The 12,437-nt window shown below is 49.5% G+C and overlaps 1 protein-coding gene across 3 annotated transcripts in view; it reads right to left on the bottom strand.

Moving 5' to 3' along the window:
- Positions 1-12,437, bottom strand: part of MARK2 (MAP/microtubule affinity-regulating kinase 2) — a 93,127-nt gene that overhangs the window by 23,335 nt on the left and 57,355 nt on the right. The window contains exons 1-2 of one of the 3 annotated variants that reach the window (XM_011993444.1): positions 5,999-6,035; positions 4,676-4,752 (exon numbers count right to left, since the gene is read on the bottom strand). The exons of 1 other annotated variant lie outside the window; for it this stretch is intronic. In XM_011993444.1, coding sequence (XP_011848834.1) covers positions 4,676-4,752; positions 5,999-6,035 — 114 coding nt within the window. Of the gene's footprint in view, positions 1-4,675; positions 4,753-5,995; positions 6,451-12,437 lie in introns of those variants that run through there. One more of the 3 variants, XM_011993445.1, reaches the window with a different exon arrangement.

The following is a 12,437-nucleotide window of genomic DNA, read 5'->3' as shown; positions in this document are numbered from 1 at the left end:
CTGCAGTGCAATGGTGCAATCTCAGCTCACCGCAACCTCTGCCTCCTGGGTTTAAGCAATTCTCCCACCTCAGCATCCCGAGATAGCTGGGATTACAGTCACACGCCACCACGCCCGGCTAATTTTGTATTTTTAGTAGAGACGGGGTTTCTCCATGTTGCTCAGGCTGGTCTCAAACTCTCGACCTCTGGTGACCCGCCCGCCTTGGCCTCCCAAAGTGCTGGGATTACAGGCGTGAGCCACCGCACCCGGCCATAATAACCTTGTTGGGTAGAAATGTAGTAGCCCTCCCTGCATGGAAGGACTGCATGGCCGGAAGTTAAACCCAAGTCTCCTGCATGGGAGACGAAATTTCTGCCGCTGAACTACCAATGCCCCATCGAACCTTTATTATTTATCACTTTACATTTATTTTCCGTCTCTCCCAGTAAGAATGGAAGCACATGAAAGCAGGCATATATTCTTTATTCACTGATAGATCCCAGCACTTAAAGAGAGACTGGCTTATGTTTGCTGCTCAATGAGTACTTGTACAATGAAATGACTGACCGACTAGGTCTGAGCAAGGCAGCAGTCTGTCCTGCTCTGCCCTCCTGGCTCAAATGAGGGGACGAGGATGCAGAAGCTATAATGACCAGCACTGAACAGGCATACAAACATAATACAGGTTGAATATCCTTTATCCAAAATGCTTAGGACCAGAAACGTGTCAGATTTTTGATCGTTTTGAATTTTGGCATATTTGCATATACATAATCAGATATCTCAGGGATGGGACCCAAGTCTAAACGTTTATTTTTCACGTATACATTATATGCATGGCCTGAAGGTAATTTCATATTTTAAAATAGTTTTGTTCATGAAACAAAGGAATTGAATTTTGATTATAACCTGTCATATGGGGTTACGTGTAGAATTTTCCACTTGTGGCATCATGCTGGCACTCAAAAAGTTTAGATTTTGGAGCATTTTTGCTTCTGGATTACGGATGTTCAACCTGTACAAAAAGGGTATGGTCTAGACAAAAAACATTATCTACATGAAGACATGTACATTCGTCAAACTGCTAAACACAGACTATGTGAGCCAGCAATTCCGCTCCTCAGTATATACAAAAGAGAAATGAAAACATAAATCCACAAAAAACCTGTAACCAAGGTTCACAGCACCATAATCCATAATAGTCAAAAAGTGGAAACAATTCAAATGCCCATCAGTTGGATGAACAGATAAACAAACGTTAGCATCTCCATACTGGGGAGTATTGGTTGGCAGTAAAAAAGAATATATGCTACAACACAGAAGAAACTTGAAAATGATGCTGAGTAAACAAAGCTGGTCATAAAGAACCACATATTGTATGATTCCATTTATATGAAATGCCCAGAACAGGCAAATCTATAGAGACAGAAAGTAGGTTAGTGGTTGCTGAGAAGGATGGGGGAAATTTAAGGGTGACAACTAAGGAGTGTGGGGTTTCTTTTTGGGGTAATGAAAATGTTCTAAAATTGATTGCGGTGATGGATACACAACTGTGAATTTAATAAAAGTCACTCATTTAAATTTCAAATGGATAAACTTATGGTATGTGAATTATCTCTCACTAAAACTGTTTAGAGTTTGAGCCAGGCAAGGTGGCTCATGCCTATAATCCCAGCACTTTAGAAGGCTGAGGCAGGAGGATCACTTGAGGTCAGGAACTCAAGACCAGCCTGGGCAACATAGGGAGACTCTGTCTCTACAAAAAATTAAGAAATTTTGGGAGATTGAGGCGGGTTGATTGCTTGAGGTCAGGAGTTCGAGACCAGCCTGGCCAACATAGTAAAACCCTGTCTCTACTAAAAATACAAAAAATTAGCTGGGCGTGGTGGCAGGCGCCTGTAATCCCAGCTACTAGGGAGGCTGAGGCAGGAGAATCGCTTGAACCCGGGAGGAGGAGGTTACAGTGAGCTGAGATTGCACCACTGCACTCCAGCCTGGGCAACAAGAGTGAAACTCTGTTTCAAAAAAACAAAATAAAATAAAAACAAATAAAGAAATCAACTGGGTGTGGTGGCATGCACCTATAGTCCCAGCTGCTCTGGAGGATGAGGCGGGAGGATCGCTTGAACCCAGGAGGAGTTCAAGGCTACAGTGAGCCATGATCATGCCACTGTACTCCAGCCTGGGTGACAGAGTGAGACCTTGTCTCAAAAAAAAAAAAAAAAAAAAAAAAAAAAACACACACACACACACACACACACACAAAAATGCAGAGTCTGGTCTAACTCCTGATTAGAGCCCTGGTTTACAACTCACAAAGAACATCTCACAAAGAACATCTGATACGATCGCTCCAGCATACTGCAACAAAGCATATGAGGCCACAGCCTCATCCCAGAACCATCCAGAGCTGCCTTGGAAACTTCAAGAAACAGTTTGGAGGGCAGCAGGGTGACCAGAGGAGTGTGAGTCAAAGTTCTTCCTTTCATGGCCCCTGTTGGCTGTAAGTGAAGCACTCAAAAACCACAGAGAAAAAGAATGACTTGCTACTACTACACAAGGAACTGTCCAGCATTCCTAGGCAAGAACCTTGCTAGCCCAGCCAGATGCTTTTCAGGCAGAAATGACAGCAGCAAGTAAATTCAGTATCCTGATTCTGACATTTCCCCTTCTTCACTGTGCCCATGCAGGGCCTTTGCATAGTAGCTGCAGGGTGTCTTTTGGTGAGCTGTTTGCCCAGATCCCAGAAACACATGGGGTTGAACCTTGGAGGAGAAAGATCCCATATATTTGGTAGATGTCTGAAGGGGGAGGAGGCTCCTCACATCCCAGAAGAGGCCCTTTTAACTTCCTTCTTTCTCTCTTCCTCACCAACCTTTGTATCTCCATGAAGCCCCCCAGCCCTTACCGTCTGCTCATTCCAGCCCACAGAGCTCTCTGGTGCTCTGTTCTCCATGCACCCTGTAGCTCACCTAAGACCGGTTGGTTCTCAAACAGTGTTTGCTAGACAAGCGGATTTTTAAATACCTGCTTTTTTCCCTTCCAAAGGATCTCTAGGGTTCACACCCCTTGGAGAGCAGGGCATTGCTGGTACCTGACTGGGCCAGTCTCCTGTCCAGCAGGGTACTGAAAGCCTGGCCTCCTCAGGCTACCTTTTTCTCAGCCCCAGCTTCCCTTTCCAGGCTGCTAGACTGCCTCCCACTTTCCCCAGTCTGCCTAAGGGGCAATGAACAGGAAAAACCTTCCTTCTGCCCCAACTCCTACGAGAGGAAGATGGGTGGGAAAGTTTCCTTGGCAACCTCTAGTTCACCTTCTAAGTTTGTTGTCACTCCCCTTTTCTCTGACGATATAAGTCCAAGGCAGCAGGAAGCGTGACGGTCTCTAAGTTCTCAAAATCCAGACCAGGGATTTAGCATCTACCTGGGGACTTGGGCCTTTTGCCAGTTGAGACCAAATCTGGGCATCCCACGCCCATCCTGAGCTCTGCTCTGCCCATCCCTCTTGGTGAACCGAGGGGCCAATCTGTGTGGCACAGGTCAGCATTCCCTGCCTGGCCCTGCTGCATGCACACTGGGCCTCAAGGAGCTTAACAACCACAAGCAAGATTCTGCCATTCATTCTCCTCCTTTCTGGTTAAGACTGTAGATGTCGGAGATAACCTGCCAGGTTTCAAACCCTAAATCTGCCACCTACTCAGCACATACTAACTTTATTATTATCATCAACATCATCAAGTCAGGCACAGTGGCTCATGCCTTTACAGGCAGCACTTAGGGAAGCAGAGGCAGGAGGATAGCTTGAGCCCAAGAGTTCAAGACCTGCCATTCACAAAAAGGAAAAAAAAAGAATATATTTAAAAAGGCAATATAGCGAGACCCTCATTCACAAAAAGGAAACACACACACACACACACACACACACACACACAAAACCCCAAAACAGAACAACTGTAACATCAACATTGTCAAGAAGGAGGTGAGATTATTACAAACAGGAAAGAGAAGTACCCAAAAAAACGACTGGTGGCCAATACTGCCAGACATCTGTGCCAGGCAGCGATCTTGAGGAACGCTGCAGTCCAACAGAACCAGGTTCAAGTCCTGTCTCCCCCACCTACAAGCTTTAATTTCCTTATCTGTAAAGTAGCAATAAACGTTCCCTACTTTACAAAAGTAGATGAGAGAACACATGTAAAACACCCTATCCAGTGTTCAGTAAGAGCAACCATTATGTCCCCAAATACTACTATCTGCCAATCCAGAGGTCTCACTGTCAAAACAACCTTCCAAATCAAAGTTGAGCCCGCTAAGCCAGCTACAGCCCAGCTGGAGGCTGACAAGAGATGCTAGGGGCCTTTCCGCAAAAGGGGCCAGGTTGAGTGACCGCTCTCCTCCAGACCTGGTGAACTGCCACACTCCCTCAACCTGTTGCTAGCCGACACCAGCACCTCTAGCCTTCAAAAGAGGGAAGAAGGGGAGTTAGGAACTCAAGACAGGGTCACTGTGAAGGGCTGGTCCCACACTGGGTATCCAGGACAAGGAAAGAGAGGAGGTTCTGCTTGTTCAGGAGCCAGAGAAGCAATAAGCACTGATGCTTGCTCTTTGATCCCCTGCTCCAAAGTCACCAACCCACTTTTCAGGACTGAACCATCCAACTCACAGGACTCCAAGTGCTCAATCCTTCCCTTACTTACCCCTACACCCCCTCTTCTATGCTGTAATATGTTTCCCACAGCAGGGATGTGAGCCAGGGTAAGGAGGCAAGCCACGGGGAGGAAGCAGAGAAAAGAGAACGGGAAAAGAGAGGAGAAAGTCTCCAACAGAAATGCTTCTTGGGGTAAGGCCCCAAGTGACGCAACTTCCTCACCTAGCTGCTTCCCTGAAGGATAAAGTGGTAAGAGTATGCAGTGGCTACTATAGAGAGTTTCCCTTTTGGGGTTCTGGCTGCACCATTCAGCTTGGCCCTGGGTCTTACCAACAGGATGGCAGGCTGAGGATTAGCTACCCTACTAGGCCAACTCAATAGGACCTGGCGAAAACCATGCTCTCCCCTCCACCACCATCCTCCCTGCTTATAGTAAGATGTGGCACACCAGGCACTCCCAAAGCTCTGGCCTATATCATACTCCAGGCAGGCCCTAAAGGATGGAGGTGGTCTGTCGAGAGGAGCCCCTATGGCTCTCAAGTAGCCTTTAGGAAGAATAAGGGGTCACCCTGCAAGGCAGTTATTTGGAACCAAAAGGCAAACCAAGCAGTTACTAAGCAGGCCTGATTCAGAAGTAGGGCTGAAACAGCTTTGGGGTCGGCTACTGAGAGGAAGAGAAGGCAGGACATGGAGGAGAAAATAAAAAGACAGTTTTGCATCCACCGGGCCTGTCAGGCCCTTTCCGCCTGGGATCTCAGACTCGGCCTAGGTGTGTTGTCAGGCTTGCCCGGAAGACAGCCTCCACCCCGAGAGGCCTGGCGCTGACTCAGGTAGGCAGGGCCCCGGCCCTAATGCTGGAGGCTCCTACCAACAGTTGTCCCGTGGAGAAGCTCATGCTTTGGGGCTCTGCATTCAGGGCTGGCCTTAAGTGTCCTTTGGCTTCCCGAGGGCTGAGAAGGGGCCAAACCAGGAGGGGTGATACTCCCTGGCCAGAAGCAGAGTAAGCCGGGTACTACAGAGTCGGGAGAGAAAAGTATCCCTTGGGCACCGGCCCTGGGTGACAGCCCTAGATCCTAGGCTCCCCCTCACTGTAGCACTGGAGCATCCTCTCTGAGGCCTCGGGACTCTGCCTCCCACCAGTCCCTCCTCACCCACTTGTCAAGCCGCTTGTTCCCAGGGGAGACTCTTCTGGTATGTGCTCCCTCTTCCTTTCCTAGTCAATGCCACTTCCACATCTGGACAGCCTTCCCATGAATATTACTGGACTCAGGCAGGGCGCCACTTAGCAACTCTCTAAAGATCCTATGTTTGAGGTGAGAGGGAAGAAAGAGGAGGAGGCAATCCTAGAGTAAAAAGGGGGACAACATACCAGACTGGAGAAAGGGAAAAGGACTACCAGCGACTTCCATTCAGCAGAGCCCACAGCAGAACCTGTCAGGCAGCGAGGGCAAAGTACAGAGGCCGGGAAGAGCCAGGCCCAGGGCGGGGGCTGCCGGCTCAGCCAGCCACCCTTACTCAGCCGGAGCAGGCGACACCTTCCACCACCTCCTCAGTGAAAAGTAGCTAAGCAGCCAGGCCGAGCGGTTCCTGCCTGGGAACCTGGACGGTGTCGCAACCGAAACCACCACTAGCAGAGAGACTGGGTTTGGCAAGGAGAGCAACAGGGACAAAGCCCCGCTGACTTCTCAAGGGCCAGAAGCCTGGTGGTAAGGAAGTGCGTGCAATTCCAGGACAGTACACCAGAAGCAAGGTGGGAGGGAAGGGGCAGGAGGGGAATAGGGCAGGAAGGGAGACAGAGAGAGAAAGAGGCGGGTTTAGATCAACTTCCTTCTCCCCTCCCCCTCCCTCCCTCCCCGGAAGTGGGCAGCCCCACCCTCCCCAAGGTGCTTTGCTGGGTAACAGCTGGCGAGAGGGTGAGGAGACTCACTGCAGCCACGGCTGTCATAAAACCCTAGCTCACCTGTAGCAGGTGGGACCTGGGTAGGGGCAGATGACTTTAACAAAGCCTCCAATAGGGCTGGGGAGGAATACGTGTGACTCAGATGTGCTGACCCAGAGTGGCGGCCCTGCCAAAGACCAGCAAACCACCCCCTCAAGAACGGAGCAGGGAGGAGGGTAAGCAGAAACCAGCAAGCTGACAGTGGCGGATGGACCTCCTACTTCCTAAAAAAGCAGTGCTTAACCTTAGAACCATGCACATTCCACTTAGACACAAAATATTTTGGGCATAATTTCAGGGAGTTTGGGGACTCTATGTAAAGCCCCCTAGAGGTCTGTTTTCTAGATTAAGAGCCTTTATCACTGATAGAGCATTCTATCAATGAAAAAATCATGTTTAATCCTAGATTTTGCCCAAAAGCTAGAAACAATCCAAATGTCTCTTCTAAGTGCCTTCCAGCCCTGCTTCTGAAAATTCATCCATCCCTAGGTTCTCACTCACCTCCAAGTCTCCAGTCTCCAGTTTTGCCTTACCTTCAAAACAACACTGCTTTCTCAAGGAATTCCAAAGGCCTGGGATTCCTCACATTTTCCTCCTGCTAAGCCCCCACTATCTGGGCACATGGTGAGCACGGGGCAAGCTGGCTGTCTCTCATCTGGAGAAGACTCCCCTTCCAGACCAACGACCCCTGTCTACGTGCTGCTTGCAGCCTTGCCTCTGGTTCTCAGAACGATTTCTCATTCATCCCTGATTCTAGGCTAGGCTCTTTCTCATTAAGGAACTCTGTGACCTTCTCATGTTGGTAGCCATTAACCCTCTAGGGAAGGGCAAAGCTTCCTCTGTGCTCTTACAGCACTTAGCATATATCTCTGCAAGACCATGCTACTCAGGAATGGCCAAGAAATGTTTGCCTTACACATGAGCTCTGGCCAACAGATTCACATTTCTGATACTACTGTATGTCCACTTCGTTTTCTCCAAACACAGACCTACAGGGTAGGTAGTCTCCCCGTTTTCCATTGAGAAATTGGCATTCAGAGGTTATGAGATTTGCCCAAAATCTCACAGCTTCTCAGTACAGAGCTGGGGCCAGAGCCCAGAGCTTTTGTCACCATTTCAGCACTCTGCTGTTCCTGACAGTCAGTCCCCCTTACCAATTTCTCATCAGCCCTTCTTGATGCCTAGTTGTGCTCTCATTTCCCCCAAAAGATAAGCCCCTGGCTCCTCCTCTATAAGCTAGGAGGCAGAAGGTATGAAGGCTCAGGAAAGGCACTCGGGACAATGGGAATGACAATGTTTGATTCAGGCCAATGGTGGAGGGCTGTTTAAAGGTCTCTCCCAGTGGTCTCACAGCAACCCTTTCCTTTTCTCAGCCCCCGAAAAGTGGGCCCTGACTTCAGTGGGCCCACTGGATCCTGGGCTCAAGCTTGCCTGGGCCCTCCAGCCCCTTCACTCACTGGTAGACTGAGAACCAGAGCAGGATCAAACAGCTTCATTTTTCCAGTCCCTTCATTTTTCTAGGGCTTTGCAATGTGACAGAAGGACTGTTTCCTCAATCCTATTTGTGGGAGACAGTAAGGGGTTTTGCAAACGGAGGAAACACAAAGCACTGACCTCAAACAGAAAGGCTGGGAAGAGATAGGGTAGGATTTAGATAAAAAGTCACAAGGGGGCCAGGCACGGTGGCTCACACCTGTAATCCCAGCACTTTGAGAGGCCGAGGAGGGTGGATCACTTGAGGTCAGGAGTTCGAGACCAGCCTGGGCAACATGGCGAAACCCCATCTCCACTAAAAATATAAAAATTTGCTGAGTATGGTGGCATGCTCCTGTAATCCCAGCTACTCAGAGGCTGAGGCATGAGAATTGCTTGAGCCTGGGAGGCAGAGGCTGCAGTGAGCACAGATTGCACCATTGCACTCCAGCCTGGGTGACAGAGTAAGACTCTGTCTCAAAAAAAAAAAAAGAGCCACATGGGGCTGAGCACTGTTGCTTGTGCCTTAATCCCAGCACTTTGGGAGGCCATGGTGGGAGGATGACTTGCGTCTGGGAATTCGAGACAAGCCTGGGCAACATAGTGAGACCCTCTCTCTCCAAATTCAAAAATTAGCCAGGCATGGTGCCATGGGCCTGTAGTCTCAGCTACTCAGGAGGCTAAAGCAGGGTGATTGTTTCAGTCCAGGAGGTGGAGGTAACAGTGAGCTATGATCGTGCCACTGCACTCCAGCTTGGGTGACAGAATAAGAATGACTCTTGTGACTTTTATTTTTTTTTTGAGATGGAGTCTCACTCTGTTGCCCCAGCTGGAGTGCGGTGGCGTGATCTCGGCTCACTGCAACCTCCGCTTCCCAGGTTCAAGTGACTCTCCTGCCTCAGCCTTCAGAGTAGCTGGGATTACAGGAGCCTGCCACCACACTCAGCTAATTTTTAAATATTTTTAGTAGAGATGTAGGTTTCACCATGTTGGCCAGGATGGTCTCAATCTCCTGGCCCTGTGAACCGCCCGCCTTGGCCTCCCAAAGTGCTGGGATTACAGACATGAGCCACTAAGCCCAGTCTTTTTTTTTTTTTTTTGAGACAGGGTATGACTCTATCACCCGGGCTAGAGTGCAGCAGCACGATCTTGGCTCACTATAACCTCTGCCTCCTGGGCTCAATCCATCCTCCCACCTCAGCCTCCCGAGTAGCTGCAACTATAGGGCCACAGCAATATGCCCGGCTAATTTTTGTATTTTTTGTAGAGATAGGGTTTTGCCAGGTTGTCCAGGTTGGTACTGAACTCAACAATTCAAGCAATCTGCCCACCTTGGCCTCCCAAAGTGCGGGGATTATAAACATGAGCTACCACTCCTAGCATAAGACTCTGTCTCTTAAAAAAAGTCATGTGCCTGTGGCAAGTCCCTATTTATTAATTTATTTTTAGACAGGGTCTTGTTCTGTTGCCCAGGCTGGAGTGCAGTGGTATGATCTTGGCTCACTGCAGTCTTCGTCTCCTGGGCTCAAGTGATCTTCCTCTTGAGCACCTGGGACTACAGGCATGTGCCACCAAGCCTGCTAATTTTTGTATTTTTTGTGCAGACAGGATTTCTCCATGTTGCCCAGGCTGGTCTCGAACTCCTTGGGCTCAAGCAATCCTCTCACCTTGGCCTCCTAAAGTGCTGGGATCACAGGAGTGAGCCATTGCGCACGGCCATATGGAACATCTTGTAACTGGGAGTTGGAGTCCCTTGTTTTTTTTTTTTTGAGACGGAGTCTCGCTCTGTCGCCCAGGCTGGAGTGCAGTGGCCAGATCTCACCTCACCGCAAGCTCCGCCTCCCGGGTTCACGCCATTCTCCTGCCTCAGCCTCCCGAGTAGCTGGGATTACAGGCACCCGCCACCTCGCCCGGCTAGTTTTTTTTTTTGTATTTTGTAGTAGAGACGGGGTTTCACCGTGTTAGCCAGGATGGTCTCGATCTCCTGACCTCGTGATCCGCCCGTCTCGGCCTCCCAAAGTGCTGGGATTACAGGCTTGAGCCACCGCGCCCGGCCGAGTCCCTTGTTTTTTAACCCTTCCTCCCTCACTGTATCCAGAAACCGTCTTTGCATCCTTTGATTCTGAGCAACTATGGTTATCAACTGCCAAGAGCCAATAAACCAGAGGAGCATTCAGTGTTGGAGAGCTTGTAAAACTGGCAGGCACTCACCAGTGGAAAGCCTGGATGCTCCCACCCCCAAAATTAACTGTGACTGCTCCACTTGAGAAACAGCCACATTCCTTTACTATCCCACTGTAGATGGGAGGCAGGGGCCGCTCCCTCTTCCCAGCCAGGGTAGGAGCCTCCCTCACAAAGGATAACCAGAAAGCCTGCAACTTAAGCACAAAGCCAAAACCAAGGTGGTTTACTGCCCTTTAGCTCTCTGAGCTACAATCCTCAACACAAGGCAGGGAGATCAGCACTGCAGCCTGGCCCATGAGGCGGGCCGGGCCTCAAACCTGCCTGGGAAAAACCTGACATGGCAAAAGAGGTGAGAACAGAGAGCCACCTCCAGCTCACTCTCCTTCAGGCCTGGAAGCCACAATGCAAAGAGCACTCTCCAAATCTCTTGTCTTCAGAGCCACTTGAAATGCTGGGCTCCTCTTGAAAGTAGGCTTCCAGGACCACTTTCATCCCTGAGAATCTGCTTGTTGGGGTCTGGTCTCTAAATCCCCAACTACTGTTAGACTAGCAAACCTTTGTTCAACAGTATTCTGGAGCCCTGGCTCCAGTTGCAAAGCTCAGTGAGATCTGGCTCCTGCCTTCCAGAATCTTAGAAGAGGTAAACTATATAGAAAACTTACTAGAGTCGCTCTGCCCACCTCTGCTGCTTACCAGTTCACTGAACATGAGCAAAGTGACATAACTTCTCCAAATCTGTTTCTTCATTTGGCACATAAAGATACTAGCTGGACCCATTTCACAGAATTAGCAGGAAGATTAAATGAGAAAATCTGGTCGGGCATGGTAGCTCACGCCTGTGATTCCAGGACTTTGGGAGGCCAAGGCAAGCAGATCCCTTGAGCCTAGGAGTTCGAGGCCAACAGGGCGAAACACCGGCTCCACAAAAAAACACAAAAATTAGCCGGGGTGTGGTGGCATGCGCCTGTAATCCCAGCTACTTGGGAGGCTGATGTGGAAAGATCACTTGAGCCCAGGGAGGTAGGCTGAGGCTGCAGTGAGCCGTGATCACACTGCGGCACTCTAGCCTGGGTGACAGAGTAAGACCCTGTCTCAAAAGAAAAAAAAAAAAAGAAAAAAGAAAATCCATGTCAGTGTTTACCACAGAACCTGGTGTTCGGGAATGTCTTGATGATGGATTCTATTATTATTTAGCTTCACTTTGGGGTAGGAACCATTGTTTCCCGTCTCCAAGGGTTCTCTGGGCTCTGGGAAGAGCTGCAATACCTAGAAACTTGACTGTAAGTACCAGTATAGCTAAGTTGATTCCTGTCATCCTGCTATTCCTTCTATAACAAGGAAAAGTCAAATTCTTGCCATGGCTGGGCCATCAGGTAAAGACGACCCTCTTTCCTAACATAAAACCTTCCTGCAGGAGGAGTAGGTGAATGACAAAGTGCCCATGCCTCTGCCCTCTGTGTGGCCCAGAGGATGATGACAGTGGTCCTGCCAGGGTTCTTGCCTTCTTCATCAGTTCCTTAACTCCCTCCTCCCAGAAAAGGTCCACAAAACAACTGATATACCAGTACCACATGGTGCCAAGGGCTGGGGGAAGCTCACACTGCCAGCCTCGCACTTTATGTGGTTCCTCCCATACCAGTGGGTTACCGTAACCATGGAGACCAACAAGTTCCTCCATATCACAGGAGAGCCAGCCTGCCAGTAGCCCAGGGCTCTGGGGGATGGGGGTGGTGGGGGTAGGCAGAAGGCAGCCTGCAGCACAGAGGTTTGGCTCACTTTACACAGGACTGTGGGGAGGTAGCAGATCCTAACCAGTGCAGCTGAGGTGGCTGGGCTTCCTCCTAAGCTTGTTTTCTTTGCCTAGTATGTGTGTTCTTGGCATATTTTCTGGGCTCTCTAGACACTCGGTCTCTCTTCCTAGCTCCACTGCTGTACACTGGGGATAATAGTGAAGGGTGCCGTTCCGGAGTTAGACCTGTGATAACCCAGCTCCACCGCTCTGCATATGCGCATACACAAAACATTGGAACAATACAGAAAAGATTAGCATGGCCCCTGTGCAAGGATGACACACAAATCTGTGAGGCATTCCATTTTTTTTTTTTTTTTTTTTTTTTTTGAGACAAGAGTTTCGCTCTTGTTGCCCAGGCTAGAGTACAGTGGCGCGATCTTGGCTCACCGCAATCTCCACCTCCCGGGTTCAAGTGATTCTCCT

This window comes from Mandrillus leucophaeus, unplaced genomic scaffold, assembly GCF_000951045.1.
Source record: "Mandrillus leucophaeus isolate KB7577 unplaced genomic scaffold, Mleu.le_1.0 Scaffold43, whole genome shotgun sequence".
In the NCBI taxonomy this organism is placed as follows: Eukaryota; Metazoa; Chordata; class Mammalia; order Primates; family Cercopithecidae; genus Mandrillus; species Mandrillus leucophaeus.
Note: the sequence above shows the minus strand (reverse complement) of the source record. Positions and strands in the feature narration are given on the sequence as shown.